General features: G+C 43.5%; 1 protein-coding gene across 1 annotated transcript in view; it reads right to left on the bottom strand.

The window, feature by feature from the left end:
• auts2a (activator of transcription and developmental regulator AUTS2 a) overlaps nt 1-21350 on the bottom strand; it is a 298958-nt gene that overhangs the window by 84105 nt on the left and 193503 nt on the right. The window contains exon 5 of the mRNA XM_053442311.1: nt 13719-13748. Within this exon, the coding sequence (XP_053298286.1) occupies nt 13719-13748 (30 nt within the window). The remainder of the gene's footprint in view (nt 1-13718; nt 13749-21350) is intronic.

The raw sequence follows: 21350 nt of genomic DNA, 5'->3' as shown, positions 1-21350 counted from the left end.
ATTTTATGGCTACATGCCATGATCATTACAGGGATGAATAGTAATTACATGCACAGAAAACATGGGACACTATGGTCGCATCATATGCATGACAGGTGGCGTGCGCCATATAAATGAAAGAACGTGTGGCAGTCAAAAGTCGCCCGGCATTGGGTTACCAATTATCCTTCTCTTGTGAGCATTAAAGCGCGGTGCATTGTTTACTGTAAACAGACGCAATTGAATAATAATGCCCTGGTCCCACCTGTTCACTGTGTGGGGGAGATAGCTCTTTGGTTGGAATAAATGATGTGTTCTTTCCCTTTTCCTCCCTCCTCCTCTCCCTCTGCCCCCCTGACAATGGGGCCGAGAGGGCTGCCCTCGCAATGGGCATTAAAATAATGTGGGCTAACCTGAGCAGGGGTTAACCAGCTAATGTCCACAGTGCTGCTCCTCTGTGGACATGAATAATGCAGATCAGGTTCCTAAACAAGCACACAAATGAATCTATAAATCACCCAGGTCAGGGGAGTCTTATTAGACCCAAACACACCCCACACACACATCCTCCCCTCCCCCGCCCCCACCCACATTACATCCTCCTCCCCATCCCTTTGTCTGATTCCTCCCTGTCAGGTTCATGCTGAGGGAGCTTCCTTATAAAAACATGTAGTTAAATGTCCTGTTGGTTTAATAGGCTGTGGACTAACAACTCAGAGAAAGGGCTCCATGCAAAGTGTCCTCTCCCAGTGAAAGAAATGAGGGGATGCTGTTTTATGATTTCTAAATGTTGGGCTAAAATTATTCTTTCTTTGTATAATCTGCAAAGAAAGACATTTGCTCAGTTTTTAAAGCATTTATTATTCTCGCTGTAAACACATGCTGAGCCTATGTTTTACCACAATGGCACTTGGTTATTCTAATCCTCCTGGAATTGGGGCATAACAAGCAAATCAAAACCGACGTGTGGAGCTACACTGTGGGGACAATGCAAATAGAAAACAAGGAATCTCGGCTAATTAAAAATAATGAGAAATAGGAAAATAAACCTCGGCAGCTTACATCCCAGATGTTGCTAAAATAAACTCAGGGGGAAGGAGATAAGTTATGGAGTGAAGGATGCTCTCTCTCTCTGTAAACAGTGAGAGTGGATCAATATAGATTTCATGTACAGTCGCAGATGAATTATCGAAACAAGCACAACCAACAAGACACCAATGAAGCCTTACACCTAAATCTTTCCGAGGCCACCACTTGTGGTCATGACCGAACAACTTGATGAGGGATCAGCACAGGTTTTACCATTAATCCCAAGATTTAGGAGGTGACATTTCCCCCACCCAACCCCAACCAGTCGATTTCCACACTTATTATCGCCTCAGAGAAAATGCATGCGCTTTAATAACTCTTCCTACACCTCCTGTGGGACCCAAGGAGACGCCATCAAGCCCTACATCTCAATCCTCCCCGTCAAAAAAGAACATGGCTCCAGGGAGTTAAGTCACTGCTGGACACATGAGAGGGAGGATGGTGTGTTTATGTGCGCGTGTGCGTGTGCGCAGGGATCACAGAAGCGCAGGAGTTGAGCTCACAGAGCAAACCAAGTCTGTTTCATTTGTCAAATCTAGTGCGCGCTCCTCCATACTCCATCAAACAAAGCCACCGCTAGCTCACAGTCATTTCCCTCTCTCCCAATTACAAATGAGTCCATTAGTGTGTCTGCAATGAGCTCTGTGCTGTCTCCCAGTAATGGCTTGTGAGATTTCCATCATAATCATAATGGCTCCCAGAGCAGCCATGAGTGCAGATGGAAGGTCGCTCATAGGTAATGAGCTATCTCCCCACCCAAAGGGCACATGTCTTTGGGTTTGCTATTTAGAACTGTATGCCTACGACTTTGTGAGCTGACACACGCCTGCGATCTCGTGTCTACGTGCAATCTCATGTTTCAATGTATGAAGATGAGGGGGCGGATTTAGGGAGGCGAGAATAGAGATGGGTGAGAGGATGCCTGGCAATTATTAACATTACGAAATTGATGCCATGGCTGTGATTGTGGATGTTAAATCACATTAATCAAGCCGGCGTATGACAGCTAACAACCGAGTTCCATCCCCACATTAGTTTCTCCCATCTCCCTCCCCTGGTTGTGTAACTTTGCCAAGCAGAAATATCATTACAGCCACTAGTGTCAGTATGACTCACCTCCACTTGCCATTCAAAACACATTACAGTCCTTTCTCTGGCATCGCAGCGCAGCAGCCAGCACATCTGCATCTTTTGCCAATTATTCTCTGAATGCTGGTCTCGGTATCACTTTCAGAGAGGGTGTCTGTGCTCGCTGTGCTAGTGAGCTGGCTGTGTGCACCGCCATGGGGCATGTGGGGCTGCTAAGGAATGGGCTGAAACAGTGCTCCCTCATCCCATGCTTAATTGAGCAGAGAGCTGTGTGCTGTTGTGATGTGGGTCATATCAACGAGGTGACCTGAAATATTTCATGTATCATTCAGATTTCATAAAAGCCGGTGTTGGTCTGAGGCGTCGGTGTCTGCTTGGAGAAACTTTTATGTGAACAATCAATTGATAGTAATCACTGTGGGCAACACTGGTCTCCAGAGTATTGTAGAAGAATATCTGCCCTAATTGTGTCTGCTGAAGCCAATGTTTAGAGCCATATAATGATGCTCGGTTATTGGCAGCCTGTAAGGTATCCACTTTTTTTCTTGTCAATGTTATTTTGTAGCTCGCTTCCAAACTGTAAAAGTCATGAGTGAAACATTTTCTCTGAAAGAGCAGAACTGGGTAGTAAGTGGCAGTGTTATTATTTTAACTACACTTCTAAGTAATGTGGTTTTCTGCATGAAATGTTTTTTTTTAGTAGTTCAATTCTTATGGATCATTGATCAGTTTTTCTGGGCCTGCATACGTATGATGTAGCACTACTTTTACAATGGTAGTGTAGCTTAGGTTGGTACATTTATCTGGGGGAAGGTTCAATGCAGTGAAGGTTCATTTAATGTTGGGTAACAAGCTCACCACACTTTACGCCACTGCATACGAGTGAGGAACAGCTACAGTTATGAAACCTTCAGATGATAGGTTTTACCAAAGCAGTCGTGGATAATTCTCCATCTCACACACAACACATGTTCAATTATTAACGGAGGTAAGTATGATCAGGGGGAGAGCTTAGGGACCGGGTCTGCCCCCATAGTCTGGTAATTCAAAGCCAGCTATCCTCCCACTGTGCTAAATCAAAAGGAATGGATATTTACTGCTTATGCAGCTTTTTTTTTTGGCCATTAGCTCTAATGATAGAGAAATATACATAAGGGTCAGCCACATTCTATACTCAGGTTCACCTTCTTCTGAGAGGTCTGCCGTCTCCTGCGGCTTTAATTTGAAATCATACAGAAGCAAAATGGTAGCTGTTTGATCTATCCCTTATTACATTGCTTCTTAAGAATTGGTCAGGCAGCCTCATGAATTCATTCATCTCCATAAGCTTTCTCAGCGCCACTTAGTCTTTGTGTAATCTGGGTGAGACCCCTTATCACTTCATTTGCACAAGCAGGAGACTATCAATTCCTGTCTTGTATCTGGGCCAGGCAAATTAGAGCAGAGGTGTTTGGATGTGTCCACACCGAGCTGCAGTGACAAGAAACTGATTACACATTGAAACGCCACGCAGGTGTTCCATTTCACACCCTATATTTACAATATTTCCACCATGAGTCACTGATGTATTTCCACTGTGAAAACAGGGACACTTAAAAGCATTTAGCTGGTGCCTAGCTCCACACAGGAGCCCCATAAAGGCAGACAATGGCTGAGCTTAATAAGAAACAGAATGGATCCCATGAGTGCAGAGGACCCATCAAGCTGGGGAATTTCATTTAATTTCCCCAGGGCCATCTATGTCTTGTACACATAATTAGAGCCCAACATGCAATGATCCTTGTGTTTTGTCAATAATTCCCCGAGGAGCAATCAGGACAAGGGTTGGACATGCCTCTGTGACCTGGGCTACTTGCAACAAGCTCAGCCACCTAATTACACCACCTCTAACAAGCAGTGTGATGGTGATGGCGGTTGTAAGAGAAGCACGTGGGAGGTGGGGGGGACCGGACTGAGCCCAAGAAACGAACGGTGTGCCGCTCCTCCTCAGAGCCCCTGATGTCATTAGGACTGTTTGTGGCTGCTGCCATGCATGTTGGGACGGCGTCGTCATTCTGACAGGCCTGCTCTCCATTTACCTCATTTAGGAACCTCCTCTGAAGTTACTCTCTGCCTCTGGTGGCTTCCACAGCAGGAGATTAGGGACATGGTCCTTTACAGCTCTTACTTGCTTGTGAGACTTCTGCCATAGATTTCTGCAGTGGGTTATAATCATTCATATGTCAATGATTACACTTACCACAAGCCAAATGATACTGGCCAGACCATTCGACAGTTTGTCCACAGTCAGTGAAATGATATCGTTCAGTTCATAGTTCCCTGGAAATACCTGATGCAACATGTTAGCCACATGGTTCAAATATGATGACTATTCCTGACTTTCTACTGACCTATCAATCATCTTTTGAGGGAGAGATTTGTTCTAATCATTTAAATCAACATTACTCTGCAATACATTGACTAACAGTGTGTAAACTCTGTTAATGTGGTATAATTCACACTCTTTGTGTTGAGTGCACTGAGTTTGCTTTTCTCAATTGCCAAATAGCTGACAGAGAAATCCTACCTCAGCTGCAGGGATAACGCCATGTTCTGTGGGTGAGCTGAGGTTGCTGTGGATAGTGGAGAGACAGAGAACCACTAGCCAGTCAATTCTGAAGCAGGATGCCTGCAGAAATCATTGGCTTGACAAAAGGGCAATGAGGGGGCACGGGGTTCGTGTGAGAGTCACTGGCACAGTGGCTGGGGGGGGATTATGTGCAGGTGAGCCAGGCCTTGACTGACATTCGCAGAGCGCAGCGAGAAAGTTTAACCTTGGCGTGTCAGAGAACTCACTCTCAGTAGGGAGAGAGGGCAGACAGTGAGACAGTGAGGGATGAAGAGAGAGTGGGTGAGAGAAAAGAGATAGGCTCTGCAAAGGGCTTCCTGCATAACAACAACCAATTTTTTTTTCCATAAGCGGCCTGTTTCCAGAGACTCTGGTTTGAACCCAAGGTCTTACTCCATGCATTATTAAAGACCGGTAACTGGCAACACTGCCTCATAAATAGAGATGAGGACAGACACCTGAGGAGCCCGGGCGCTGCTCACTCTTGATCAGCCACAAATCCACCAGCCTAACATGACCCAGAAGGTTCTACAAACACAGCGTGCCGCAGCACTCTTTCACCCAGCGGCCCTCTGTTTTGTTACCGTCATTGCTCCTGACAAATGGCGGCATATGGCGGTAAGTACATTACTGTGCAGGTCAGTGATGTTAAATGTCCAGTCTAACTCAACATGTTCCGCAGCATGGATGGATGTTATTTTTGGCTTAGGGCCTTTTTAGGAGTGCTGCTAAAACAACAATAGTGATATGATTAGAAATAAAAGAGGATTTAATTATATGCTTAACAGATGGCTATGAAAATAATTGAATTACCAATAATAATATGCCATGGCTTCAAAATATAAATGATAAATAAGATTGTTGAAAGGAGACTGATTCTTATATCACGGGTGCACAACTTAAACAGTGGGAAATAATGTATTGTACTACATTATACTTTACTAGACTGTGATATATGCACATTAATTGGAACTTTTTTCTTTTTCAGGTCAGGAAGGATGGAAATGGCTTTTTTTTTTGGCTATTTGCAGGTGAACATCTCAGTCAAACAACATATTGAGGATTTTTGTTGCTGATTGATTTATTTTCTGTTCCCCATGTTCTCAGCTTGCGCTGGGAAATGAATCATTGCCTTTGAAACACGATTCACTGCTGCAACTGCCCCCCCATTATATTTCAAGGACTTGGCTTCTGTGTTCTATTCAAACGTGTGCATTATTACCTTTTATTGTTGGCTATGTATGAATGCCGAGGTTAAGCACTATAGAGGCAGCTATAGAGCATAAGACCTTGTATAATATCACGTCTCAATGTAGAAGTCAAACCTTCCACAATTATATATTTTAACATCACAACTGCCCAGATCTATTGAATAACATCAGGAGGTATTATAAAAAGCATTGGAATGGATTTTATGGAATACAAAGCAAGTTGATTGCATTCTACTTGAATACAGGTGCATTTGAGGGTCTGCACCTTTATAAAAAATAATCATGGTATTGGGTTATCCGAAGTTGCCAAAACACTTTTGTGCTCAAAATGTCTTCCTTTTCGACAAACATTTAATAGCTGCATACCAGAGTTAGAGCTCACATATTTGTGAAGGACCTGGTTTCAAATGAATTCAAAGTCGCATAAAAACAGCAACAGGATGCCTTTCTAAACTGTAGACACAGTTTCAGACTTTAACATTTTCTGCAAACATACTGATCTAGAATTACCGCACTGCGGTTGTCTGCCTCAGCCAAGAAGTGCTGTTTCTATGTATATATTTCTTGATACTTTTTTCCAGATTCATATAAAGGTCACTGTAACCTTTAACTTTGACAACTGAAACATAATTACTTTATCTTTGAGTGCAAGTGACAACTGATCAAATGTTGAAGAATTTCCCTCAAGAAGTGTTGACATATCACATTCAAGAGGCCAAAAACCACCACCTGACCTTGACCTTTTACCTTTGGGCAGAAAATTCTATTCAGGTCATCCTTGAGTAGGAGCGAATGTTTCTGCCAGATGTGATGACATTTTCTTTCGGGATTCCTGATTTATTGAGTTAAAATCAACCAGGGCCACGTGACCTTGACCATTTGACTTTTAACCAAAATTTTTACAAGGGGATGTTTGTACAAAATTGGATGACATTCCCTCACCATGATCTTTATGGTATCATATTCAATTGAAACATACCTTGCTAGCCCACCATGACCTTTTACCAATCCCAATCAGTTCATCCTTGAGTCCAAGTGAATATTTTTATATTTTTAGGCCTTCTTGAGATATCGCATTCAAGAGAATAGGACGGACGGACAACCTCAAAACATAATGACTCCGGCCTTTTATTCCATTTCCAATGGCTGCTGACCGATTTGAATAAAAAGGAGGGCCGAGATATGATTAACAACGGAAACCCTCAGAAACCTTTTATTATTTGTTGGCTTATCAGTCGATGGCTAGACATATTGAAGGTTCCATTCTTCATTTTGAAATGTTGTAAACTATAAAGGCTCAAACTGAGATGGATTATTTACAACACGTTGATAATTTCCCACATCTGGGATTTGAGTGTTTGCAGGTAGAGATGTGCTGAGAGAGAATGAGAATTAATCTGCTGGAACAATCAGACGTGAAATTTCTGGAGCTGGCTGGATTTGGCTGTGGAGTTTTACATGTTTTTGTGACAGTACTTCTACACCGGGGTCGGCCCTTATCTTTCGAAGTTGAGATCTTCGTCGGTCACTTCGGCCCAATCCCATTTCACCCTTTGGCTCTACCCCTTAGCCCTTCCCCTTCGTTTTGCGAGTGCACGTCTAGTGGTAGGCTGTTTTGAATACCTGTTGGGACAGAGGGGTAGGGCCAAGGGGCAGGGCTCATATCACGCCAACTATTGCGTCCCTTCACTGGTAAACAGTTAAATTCAAGATTGATATTAAGATTCTTTTAATGACTTTTAAAGCTCAACATGGGCTGGTCCAAACATACATTTTGACTCCCTATAATCCCGGTCATAACCTGAGATTGGCCAGCCTGTCCCTGTTGGCTGTCCCTAGGTCAAGGCTGGCTACTCAAGGTGACCGGGCCTTCTCTGTCAGGCCCCCGAGGCTCTGGACCTCCCTGCCTGATTAGATTAGGCTCTCTAACCCACTACCGATCTTAAAATCACTGCTCAAAACAAATTTTTCCAGGAAAGCATTTTGTAATTATTTTCATTACAACCATCAGTCTCAAAGTTCAAGTGGGATGTTCCTGATCCCCCCCCCTCAATTAATAAGGATTTAAAAAATACGATAATGATTACAATATCTTAGTTTAACATAATTTCCATGTATTATGGGTCACTTTTTTCACAACAACCTTATGTAACTGAACTTAACTGCTCCTCTAATAATAAAGCATCCTGGCAGGATTGCATACAGATGTTATGTGGATATTATTTGTTTGTCACTTTACTAACTGCAAACAATAGCATTGGTTTATTTAAGATCTCAACAATGTTATTACAATGACATCCCCGGCAAAACTGTCTCGTCTGTTCACATCGATGACTAGTGATGATGTTACTGCTTCCTGAAAATCTGTCCCAATCCGTAGGGGAAGATTTTAACCATTACCCCTTGTGACTCTGTTTCAAGGGGCAAAATAACCCTAAAAAATAAGGGGTAGGGGTGGGGCCAAGGGGTGAAATGGGTTTGGGCCTTCTATTTGTATGACACCTGTTTTTCATTCTGATATATCTGTATTCTATTTGTTCTTTTCCATATTCATCTGTATTAATAACATCATCAAGTGCCCACTTGCTCGCAGAGAATCCAGAGCTTTTATAAGGGGGCTGGCATGATGTACTCCAGATAAAGTCCAGAGCTTCTCAGTCAGACATTTGTGTTCTCCCTTAGTCTGGAGACTGTCAGGAGATTATCTGGAGATCGGTGCATGCAGAATGTGTTTTGTGTGTGCTGTATGCTTCCAAACATCTAGAGTGATGGTAAATTCAAGATAGTTGTGGTGATGGATGTTCAAGAAAAGTAAGTAAGGAAGAACAGCTACATGTTGCCATCATGGGAATTTAAGGGAAACAATATGCAATCTGTTGGCATGGAAATATACAACATAGAGGCAATATAAAAAACCTTGGGTATCCATCTTATTTCAGACCATCAAAAGGTTGTGGCAATTTGTGTCAGTTAGGCTACTTCCATTTAATCACCAGTGTGACAGTCGAGTGGTGAAATGTCTCTACTCTGTCCTTCTGTCCCATGGCCTTATGCTCCACAGTGTCATTACTGTGCTGCTGGGCAGATGGGCTGGACTACGACGGTGGTTGGGAGACACTTAGGGAAAGGGGAGGTTACAGGCGGAGGACACAGTGGGTGTGTGTTTGAGTATGTGTGCGACTATCTGGGGAGTGCTGCTGCCTGCTGACCTGGTCATCCATCAGGCAGCCCCCCCACCGACAAACACACACACACACACACACACACACACACACACACACACACCAGTGCGGCTCTCTGCCAGGCCTGGAATCTCCACATTAATTTCTCATCTGTGGCGCCCTAATGAGCTCCGCCTGCTCATCCACCTCTGAGACCCAACTGATTATCAGACAGTGGACGACCATTTGTCAATGGCAAGAGGTGGCATTGACACTGCTGACCTTGCTACCATGGAAAGAAGAGTATACAAATGGGGGAAATAGGAAAAGAGTAGGAAAGGATAGAAAAGGTAAAGAAAGCAATAGACAGCCCCAGAGTGCCACTGTGTTTTGCTTCTGTGCATGCGCCTCAGAGGAAGCAGGGATTTGCCAGTTATTGGATGGAGGGGAGTGGTGTAGGTCTGCGACACCAGCTAACCTTAGCCAGGGCTGCTGGGACTATGTGGGTATCTATCACAGTGGCAGCCCTGAGACCCAGACCGGGGGAAAAGCCACAGAAGTTGCCAGGGGAGGGAAAAAAGCTAGTAAAAATGTAATGCACTCCGCAGAGCGGTCATGTCATACTTGGTTATGGAAAATAATCCCAGATGCCTGCAGTGCTAAAATGGAGCTGTAATGTGCTCGCCTCCTAACCCGGCCTGACAGCCATGATGTACGACTACCATTACCGGAAAATATCACTTCAACTAACCCGTGATCCGGCTCCGCTAAGGGTCATATTATCCATGAGGAACAAATTACACTCCCCCAAAGTAAATACAAATTTCCTACACTGACTGGGTACAAAGCACGGAAGGGGGAAGGGGCAGGCGGAAACGTTACCTATGACAACGCTCAGCAGAGTGACAAGGATGATAAAGTACATGACAAATCACCGGCTGACAGGGTACTCTAGTGCAATCAGCCTCAGCCTCGGCCTAGCGAGCGCCCACTCAAGCCTGTAAACACTACTCTCTTCCTTTGGAGGGGGCAAAACACATAATCTTTTAACGCTGACAAGTTGCTCTCTCCTTTTATTACTCATCCTTCCCACTGCAGTGGAAAGAGGAAGGGTTGGGGGGGGGGGTGTAAAATGGTTTTATGTACAGTGCTGTCGGGTGATTGAGAAACACGACTCTTGTGCTGTAATTGCCTGAGGGCAAACACAGCAAAACAATAAAGGAGCAGAAACAGCAAATATATTACCTGTTCAGATCTTTATTTTATGTCAAGGACAAACAGGTTCTCTCAGCTGCTCTTAAGCACCCACTTAGATCCCTTGTCTCCAATAAGAGCAAAGCACAGCAAATTACAGCACTCTGTTGCATAGTCATTAATAAGACACAATGCATTTTTTTTTTCCTAAATGGCATTTACAGCTTGCGGCTGCTGATAAAGCAAGTAAGTAACACTTAGTAAAGGTGTGGTCTTTATAAAAAAAAGCCCAGAGGCAGGAGAGAGAGAAATAAAAAAGCTGCAGGGTGATAAAGTCTTGCACAAAGGTAACACAACAGGACAACAAGCTGGGGAACCCATGAGCTGATATTCTTGCTCAAAAGTGTGAGTGGCAGTTTCAAGGTGCCACTTACTAGCAGAAATCACTTAAGCATTAGCAAGTCCAGACAAAGCAAGTGCCTGAGCGCTCTTGACAATATTACAAAGACTGCAGAAATTTGAAGCTGTCAGATTCTAATAAAAAAAAAATCCACATTGAGTGCATTTCTATGGTGCATACATTTAGCAATTTAAAATAAAAAATGTATATAATGTATTATAATTTTCCCAAAGGTTATAGAGAGGATTTTCAAAGCTCTTGATCAGACACAGTGAGGCTTTCACTGCCCCTTCCAAAGGTCTCAGATGTGGACAACCTATTGTTGTTAACTTCACCTTGAAACAAGGTCCTGTTACTGGGGCTTTGTTGGATTCACGTGAAAAACACCAGGGAAGCAGAACATTGTAACTGGCTCTAAATTAGCAGGCCAGTTTAACTTAGTGAAATTACTTCTCTGATCCTGCTTGGATCCTTAAACGGGTAGACTGTGGAGAGGATGAGAGTTTTGGGAACTACATGATATTGACAGACAAAGGTGAAGAGATACGCTAGGGCCAGCACTCAAGTGACCCCATCGGTTGAAAAGAAGGCAAACCATCCTGTTTTACATTATGAATCAAATGAGCTATGAATGTTTACTGCAGATTCTGAGGATTTGTTTCTGACACATTTCTCATATATAACATGAAGCTTTAAGGTATTCACCTTGCCCTTCTAATTATCTGAGCTCTGAATGTGTCATAGGCCACCTGCCAGAGAAAGAGTGAGACCGGTGGTTCTGGGGGCCGTGGCTGAGATGCTAAAGATAACATATATGGTGCTAATGATACCAGTGCTGTGTGACGAGTAACTATAGTGACTCGGCCTCCTACCTGTCTCCCAGCATGCCATTAGCATGTACCCAATGTTAGAGCTGGGCCTTCCTACAGGTCACTTTGTAATGAGCTAATGCTCCGACAGTTTTCAGGCACAACCACACAAACACATGAGCAGGATTGTGTGCACACATTCTCTGAGATGCGAATAGCTGTCTCTTATCAGAGCCTGGCAGAGGTCTCCTACACCAGGCAGAACATGATTTCTCCTGGGAACACTTTTTCCCATTTCCTGCTTTTGAAGGGAAACGAAATAAGACACGTTCGTCCTCATCTGAATACATTTGACCCATTAAAACGACTCTGCTCTCCTGCGTCCTTCTCTGCTGCGGCGCTGTAAAGTAGACTGCGGCGCCCACGGAATACAAATGACAAAAGTGGCAGTGGGTGTAGCATGCCCGGCGCCTGGCAGGAGCAGATAGTAGAAAAGGTGATCTGGACTGAGGAGGGGGGGGGTTGAGCGGGAGCTTCAATTAGTCCCTCACATCAAGGAAGAATACGTAAGTCAGCCGTCATAGGGGTAACCTATTTACTAATTCACTCCTCTGTTACTTTAACACACAATTAATCAATGACAGGAAGGTGTAGTCAGTGCTGTTCATCAGGAGCATAACATGAGCCAGGGTGAATTAATGCAGTCACTGGGGGGATTACAGCTCACCGTGCTCTCTCTCTCTCTCTTCCTGAAACAAAAAGGAATTGCCACCGAGACAGGAGCAATTTAAATCGACAACACTGAGTAATGACTCAATTTGCTGCACAGTCTAAACACCACAAGCAAATGGCATTACTAAATCATTAGAGTTGATCTAGATCTCTAGTTAGAAGCCACTGGGTAATATGGCTGCTCTTAGAATCTATGAGTTACGCTCAGAATACCTGGACATAATAACTGGAGCTGCACTGAGTACTGCACAGAAGGCTCAATACACACTTGCAGATACTAGCATTCATTAGCATATTGCAATAGATAAGACCACAATTTGACAGCTTATATTTCTAAAACCAATGCAAAACGTAGGTGCACGGTATGCAAGGATATTTTCTGTGTTTGTTTTGAGAAAAGAAAATACATTTCCATTGGTGTTTGGTTTGATAATTTGAGCTTTCCAACAGAAAAATGTCTGCAATTTTTTTAACCATCATAACTGAGCAAAAAATCTGGAATGAATTTGAGAGAGGCCCAAATTAAAGAGCATGCAACAGTTAGATTCTCCAAACCATCTCCAGACCTCAGTCACTGATGTGCTGAATTTGCCAAGATGAACGGACAGAGATCTTGCCCTTTCTACTACATTTACATCAGGTCTTCCACATGCTCTTTAGATTATTAACCTGCTTTAAGAAATGACAGGTATATAATCTGGTGAGCACTCTTACAGTCCCAGGAAAAGACACAGCAACATTGGTTATACTGGGACATTTATTGAAGTGCTAATTATTGGTCCACCTTTTAAAATAGATATCCATATTGCACCTCTTAGCTAATTGTTATAGACACAGTACATTGTGCACAGACTCTGCTCCAGACAGAGAGAAACCTCTAAATTGAGTGATTCCAAGATATTGTACCTGCACCATCAGGCTACACCCCTGAGGATTTCTCAAAAATGATTCTGGCTATTTCCATTGAACACTGTTTTCCTCAGCACTTGTATAACTGGGTAATGATATCTGTAAATTTCTGTTATTTCTAATTCACAAAGAGCGATTGACAGCTATACATGGTATGCAGATATAAGCCCTGCACCATATATTGTCAGTGCTCGGCTTTAAATAAAACAAAGCCTGCACCCTCAGCTCCGGCTGTCACAGCACTCTTATCTAAATGACATACCAATCCTAAAAACCCAGAACAGTTCCATTTAGATTTTGCACATCATTAAGTCATTTATAATTAATGCACAGCTAATTAAGGATATCTCAGTTATTAACAGGATGTTGAATTCTAATTACATTAAATTTGCAGCCTTAAAAAAGTTGAATAATTAAACCTCTAGGATCTGATTGATTTGATAAAAATGCCTTAAATGATACAATGCGAAAAACATCGGTTAATGACGAACTTACCGCGTCCTTGTCAATAGTACGTGAGAAAAGTGTCAGGCTTACCTTGTCGTCCTGGTCACTCTCTGTGTCACCCTGCAAGAAAAACGAAAAGGCAACAATGAAGTTCGGAATAATTTGCCTGCATCCCTGTTTTTCTAACTGTTCAATTGCACCACAAAGGACTGCCATAATCCAATTTACCTGTGCAAATAAGATATGTTATCAGATCTTTAATAACAAACTCATCACATACTCATATTCAGTGTGGGAATATCATCAGATCACGTCATAAACTTGCTACACAAGCTCTGGCATGCTCTTTTTTGAAAAACCTTTATGTGAAATTCAGACGGAGCAGGGATCTCAAAACACTAACCACCACCAGAATTATAATTCCATGATATGTGTTCCTGCTTGAGGCTGGGGATGGAGAAATGACAAGAGGAGGAAGGGAACTTTGTAATGGAGGGAGGAAAAAGTGGTTAGATTTCATTTTTTCTTTCCAATTTCAATTTCAAGGTCCACTTAATTCTTTATCAACTAATTAGTGTAATGCTGGGTGACTGGCGGCCCTCAACGTTGTGCATATGGCTGAGGTGCAGAGAAGCACTGGAGTCAGTAATGAAGAAGGCACTGGGGGGGATATGGGCAGCGGTTGGCATGGTGTGTGTGTGTAGGCGGGGGGATCTGGAGTGCAGGGAGGGGTGGGTGGGTGTCGATTAAAGGAGGGAGGGGGTGAAGGAAGGTGGTACAATGACTGACAGCACAGGGAGTTAGCGACAGAAGGCGCAGACATTTTTTCTTACTCTCTTCTTTTATTTTGCCTCCATCTCATTTTTTACTATTTTTTTTCCGCTGCCCTGCAGAGCTCAAAGGTTCCTGACTGGGCTCATTGTTGGTCTGCTTCTCAAGTTGGATGGTAAATGGGGCCTTGCGAGCTCAGCAGGAGCACAGCATCCAATTTACAGGCCTGTCCCACATGGCCCCAGGGGCCGCCCGCGGCACACTGCCATGATGGTCAGCTCCAGCAGCTCATAAATTATGCAGAGGCAATAAACGCACTGGGCAAACAGTCCTCAGACGTTCTCCCGCTCTCCATTTCTCTCTCACTCTCTTTCTCCACCGCCCACAACATTCCAACCCCCATTTTTAATACAGTGTGCAGAGAGTCAGCAGCCATATAGACTGTGGGCCGGAAGAATAAATAAGGGAAGTGAAAGACAAGTGCAGATTTGGATTACAGGTGAATGGCTGTGTTAGACAAAAAGCAACACAGTGTGTGCATCTATTTTTTGCTTGTGAATAAATGGGCGTGTCACCCGTGTACCTCTCTCTCTTGTGGCCTCCCACACAGGACTGACTAATGTAGCAGCAGACAGGATCTGATGAGCAGTACCCGCCGTCTCAACCGCTTCCAAGTATTCCGCCTCTCAGAAAGTGACAACAGAAATGCAAACAGGAGCTCATTAGCTGCTTCTCTGCATGTGCACACTACATACCAGGGAACACAGGCACGCAAGGAGTTCAAATAATGGACATCATTTTAGATTTTCCTCTGTGTTGTGATCCATAAACCACTACCAGCCTTTCTTTCTCATGTTCCCTTGTTCCGCTCTCTCTCCTTTCCCCTCTTCCCTGACTGTGCAGCCAATTGCTTTGATTACCAAGATAGAAGCTGGCTGGAATGACTTGCCCTTGCTTGTGAAGCAAATGGAACATGCTAATGGAACTCATCGTATTACCCGATGCAAAAGTGCCATAGCTCATTACTTTAAGATAAAAGGATATCATTGTAGACGGCAAGCAGAATTGACTTTCTGTGCTACGACTTGATGATGATTTAATCAACTGCTCTCTTTCACTTCTCATCCGAGCGCCTGTCGCTTTCACAGGTGCCACTAAACGAAGCACTCACACGGCTGGTGGGGGAGAGAAAAGAAAAGAAATTGCTGTCATTACTTTTTTTTTACCCCAGGAATAGAGGTATGCAAATTTACCGGCGCGACAAAGGATGGAAAAAAGGGAGAACTTAATAAAATTGAAATACCTTTATAATGAGCAAGGTAAAAAATCCTGAGATCAGGCCTGACAGGCAAGGGCAGGCAATCTGGTTGTCCTTACAGCGCAGACACCAAAGCTCCCTCAAAATCGATGCTCAAGCACAAAGTAAAAAGTAACAACTGATAACAATATCTCTGAAGACATGAAAACACGTCTCAGGCATACAAACAAGTCAGGGCTGTCACTCACAGATAAGTCATCATTGTGAACTAATGCGTTGCCTCATGCATAAAGCAACCCTGAGGCCGGGGGAACAGAATCCTTGCATATCTGGATTTTGTTTTGTTCCTTGAATTTCTTCTCCGACATTAGACACAGACAGAAAGCTAGAAAGTCTCAGCTTTGTACTTGGCAGTTGGAAATGTCATGAACGATCACTAGACCTCATCAATAATAACTGAGGAAAAGTATTGTTTTTTGGAGGTAAGCGTGAGCTAAGAAAATTCAGTTATTGCCATGATTCTGGATAACATGAATACGTGCTGTCAGGTGGGAATAAATAAGTCTGCAGAGCTATGATTAACTGTAATATCAAAAACACTTTATATCAATCCAGGGAGGACATGTCTAATGAAAATGAAAACTGTATATAACAGAGTTACAATGAATATATTATACTGAAGAGAGAAAAAAACAACAACAATGGAGCTATTGAGATTAGTGGAGTTAGGTCTCCAACAGGCGGAGGTAGGAAATTGGTCTTATTTACAGTCATGTACAGTAAGGAAACCATTAGTCTTGGGAGGGGATTGACAAAGAAAAACGATACTTTACACAGGCTGCTGCTTTTTACACAGGGCCAGCATTATACTGTACAGCTAGACGCTAGTGTTTAGTTTAAGTAACACAGGAATGTCAAACATTAGCTTCAGCTCTGAGAGCTGTTGATGTTGGCTTGTATCCGGAGCACTTCTGATTGCCCCCCTGCTCTCACCCGGGCCTCTCTTTTGGCTGAGTGCTCTTACAAATTTCCCTACGCTCTGTCCAAGCAACGAGGCTTTTGTTTATATTGGTCTGAAAGTAGGAGTAAATTATTCTTGTCCTAAATCCTCTCCAGCTGAGTGTTGTACTGGCCCAATAGAAGGGGAACGTAAGAAGCCATGGGCTGAATGCTAAATGATACAGCTATGCTTTCCTCTGTAGCAGCAGGGATCACCAAAGTCTGCTGCCAGAGCTACCCGCAGAAAAACGTCTGTACTAAAGAGGTAACCACATCACAGGAGGATGCGTGCAAGGCAAGTATGCCATGTTCCCTTTTCCAACATAACTTCCTGGAAATCCACTGGTCTGCAAACACTAACAGATGTTCAGTCAATCAAGAAAAAGATTACATGCATAAAGGATAATTCTGAAGGCAAACAGAGTATGTTTAACAGGCTTATTATAATTTCTGATTGGCTGTTTCCAGTGTTGCCTCTAATCTAGTATTTTCTTAAATGGCACCTTCTTAAGTCTGGATCCATGATGGATTCATATTGTCGCTCCCATGAGTAACATTAGCCTCAGGTTATGTTGGTTGCTATCCATGACCTTAAAATTAATAGTGGTTGATGTGGGCTTCATTAAAGCGCCCCGTTACACAGAGGGTGGTGTCTGTTTATCAGTCTGCGCCAGGTTGTCCTGGAGGATGGCTGAAGGGGTTAAAGCCCAGGAAAGAAGCCAACTTGCCTCCATGCCCGGGAGCTGGAAAGACAGCATGAAAGATGGCAGCCATTGCCAGGGTCAGCTCCGACGGTGCCAATTTGATGTGCCGTCGTCAAGGGCTCTTCATTCCCTTTTCCTAACAGCCCCTTCCTGATATAGCTGCGCATCCTGATGGTTTTCTGATGCAAACAGTCACATGGCAAAATGGTTTTTTCCCCTCCCGCTGCATCCTCCTCCATCTGCTGCTGGGGCCTCGGTGCCGCCGACCGCCTGCCGGTCACAGCGTGTGTGGAAATTAGCTGGGGAGGAGGTGCTCGCTTGTGCTAATTACATTTTAATCATTGGAAATGTGTTGGCAAATCAAGCCTTGATTGCCATCTTGGAGCCCAGTGCTCCTCTCTGCAGGTTGGGGATGGGGGTAGGGGGGTATGTGGGGCTAGAATGTGGATGAGCCCAGACTTGCCAAGCTGGACAGCTCACCCTCCACGACGGCACGATACGGCTGCATGCCTGGCCTACTGCTGGGCTGAGGCTGTGCCACAGTATACTTGGGGAATAAAAGGAAAGGCCAGGATGTTGAAATGAGGATCTGTGCCACGCTTATTCTCCAATCCCAACTCACACATCGCATATCCATCTCTCTTTCTCCAACTCCCTCTCTCTTTCTCACCATTACACACGTGTGCCAGACCTGCCACTGTGAATTGAGAAACAACAAATAGAGCCGGGCAGGAGGAGACTGATGGGCTCAGGGTTTGCTACACAGCACCTGCTTTGGCACACAAAGCCGGAGCAGCAGGCCAAGTCACAATACGCTCACAAATTACATTCTTATAGCAGAAATGAAAAAAAGAAAACTGACTCAGCGACATCAAATTTAGAATTTTTCATAAAAAATGGGGATAATTTTAAACTTGGCGGCAGGAGAGAGGTCGATACATCTTGCTGACTGGAGATGGAGATGTGGTCCAGTTCAATATGATCAATCATCAGCTTCATGTGGCGCTGTCACCGGCTGTGACTTATGGTTTTAATGATTATCTGCCCTGGATAGACCTTCTGTTTAAAAGCCTCCTTTGGTAAGTCAGTGTTAAACAGGGCTATGCTACAGACTAATTGGATGTTTGTTTCATCATAATTAGATTAAAACTGAATCTAGACTGTACTTAAGTGCCTGTACACTTGAGTGAACCTCAAATAAACTCTGGGATTTATTTACTATAAAAATAGGTCCAGCAGGCGTACATTCCATGAATGGGTTTCCATAGAAGACAGCTTTGTAAATACACCTTAAAGTTCAGCGAGTGGAAGGAAATTCGACATGTCATGCCTGACTCGGACAGATCATTAAAATAAGTGGGATCTGCGGCGATGACATTGAACATCTAATTTCCACAGCATCTGCTTGATGTTGAACTGTCATATAAAAATATGGTAGGAAAGAGGAGACCACAGAAGAAAGCACAAGGAAAAGAAAACAGCACAGCTTAAGTGTTTGAGACAGTCTATATAGTCAAATAAGGCAAACACCTCTTTCAGCAGCCAGGAATGTTTCGTCAGGGAGGACCAGACCTCTGTCTGGACTCATCTAACCAGGTCTGATTTGCAGCACCAGCCAAATGCAACATCTGAATGCAATTTCCCCTTCAAATGTTAAACTTTATCCTGAAAATATCCAACTGGACCGCAAACTCCAGGACAGGGGAGCTCAAGGAAGAACGATGGGGGAGATTGGCAGAAAATGAAGCCTGCCATTAAATAATAAGAACTCTATATTCTGTGACCTCTGGTTTCAATACTCTGGAGTGCATTCTTTTTTACGTTTTATCTCACTGGACTGTGCCCAAACGTACTGGAAGAATGTTTGACACAATCTTTTAAACCTGAATCTTTTATATCAATTCCACATAATTATTAATCCCATATTGTTAAATCGCTGGTGATTTACATTATAATAGCACCAATAATGTGAGAGTTGGCTCAGAAACGAGCGCAGAAGGACTCCATGTTGAGGGCTGACCAGAGAAGTAAGGAGCCCTGTTTGAAATGCAGACACGCAGGCACATTCACACAGTTGGGATGATAAGGTTTGTTCTGGAGGAATACGAGTGATGTAAGTGTATGTTGTTGGTGTTTGAGTGTAAAGAATGGAAGGACAGTCGACTCAACTGTAAGGAGATGTAGTGATGCTCGACAAAAACTGATTTTGCCGTAGGGTAAACCTCTCTGTTGATCAGCACAATCCACCCACCAAATGTAAACACACCATACACACACACATGTATGCACACACACACACACACACACACACACACACACACACACACACACACACACACACACACCTGACAACAAGTGTAAGAAAGAAGGAACTGAGGAGTGCACCACTTTGCTCCATTTGTTACACAATCAGTAACAGGTCAGTATCTCTCCCTCTAAGGGTCATCTCAACGTAGTTCTACTCGCTACAGGCGAGGCTCCAGGGCACCCGGAGGTGGGAAGCGTTTACTACCTATCTCACAGAAATGAAAAGACATATGACACAATTGTTCAGTACACTAACAAAAACACAAGTTGCCACACCCAAACTCTGCACTGTCCCCATGAGCCTAGAGGGGACCAAGGCCCAAAGCAGATGCTGGATTAATCAAGGATTTTGAGATAATTACACAAATCAAAGTGTATTGTTTGTGCCGTTATGGTGACTCCCCTGAGAGGAGTCCACTTTGTATGTATTTTAATTACCCCACATGCTAGACATTAACAATGATGTGATTTGGCATCTTAATTACAGCAATCTGGCCACACACAAACAATCAATTTTACACTATTTGTGGTATGCTCCCAAAGAAGCAAGGTCTCTGTGAATAGAAAGTGGGCAAGTGCAATGATGGGGGAGCTTTGTGACGATGAGCAGATGGAATTAAACACTTCTGCCCTTTTCTTCATTTCCCTAAATAAGCTGTTGTTCAGACATAAACTCTGGAAAATGTCAGGAAAATTGGGTCTGGCAGAGTTATCTCCTCACTTATGAAGAACACAGCAGGAGATTGTCCGGGTCAGACACATTCACAACAACAGGAACATTTCTGTTCAAGTGAGGCGTAGTGTCTGGGTAAAGCTTGTAGAAGTTAGGACACAACATAAATTCCACAGAGTAGAGCCCAATGTTTTTATTTACAGCACAGCAACACCGGTGTTGGCCCTTCTCACCAAAAGCTCTCGTCTGATCTTTTTTAGGAAAATCATCAGACTTCAATGCCTGAATGGAGTTCATATCTGAAAGCAGCTCGATGACACTTTCGATTGGGTATTACTTCACAATTCTTTAGAGTTAAGCCTGAAATGTGTCTGTAGAACTGACAATCGAAAACAAAAACATCCATGCTCTTCTTCTTTGAACACTAACTGATTTAAATCCATGCATTTCGGCTTCGTTTAATTTCAGACAGGACAGTCTTTTGTTCTTAAAGTTGATATTCATTACAGCGAGACATCGACAACTGTTTAAATCCGTACTGCCACTGTCATCTCGCATTGAATCCTATGAGCTGCAGCATCAAAAGACTCCGTATGACACAAATCCCTTGTGAAATGTGATGATATTATACATAATGGAGCAGTTATCTGGAAAATAATCTTTGCCTGCCACCTATAATTGCAACGTTCATGGATTACATGCAGTCGGACGTATGTTGCAGCCCTCCTCTGCTCCCCTCTCCTCCCCTCCCACCTCCCTCCCCCCCTCCACCCTGACTCCTCGCTGAGGGGGGAGAAAAACATCAGGATTAGGTTCCGTGCCTCTAATCACTTAACTCCTCACACCTGATGGCACACTATTAACTTTGACTGTCTCCAGTGACCCCGCGGGTCGTTGCCCATCACATCAAGTTTTTATTAGGGAATTTTCCTCATCATTAGCCATGGCCTGGAAACGAGCCATTAATATTCATACTGGCAAACCAAAATGAGGTCCCACTGATTTTCCAT

This window comes from Pleuronectes platessa, chromosome 15, assembly GCF_947347685.1.
Source record: "Pleuronectes platessa chromosome 15, fPlePla1.1, whole genome shotgun sequence".
Classification (NCBI taxonomy): domain Eukaryota; kingdom Metazoa; phylum Chordata; class Actinopteri; order Pleuronectiformes; family Pleuronectidae; genus Pleuronectes; species Pleuronectes platessa.
This window is presented reverse-complemented; position numbering and strand designations above follow the sequence as displayed.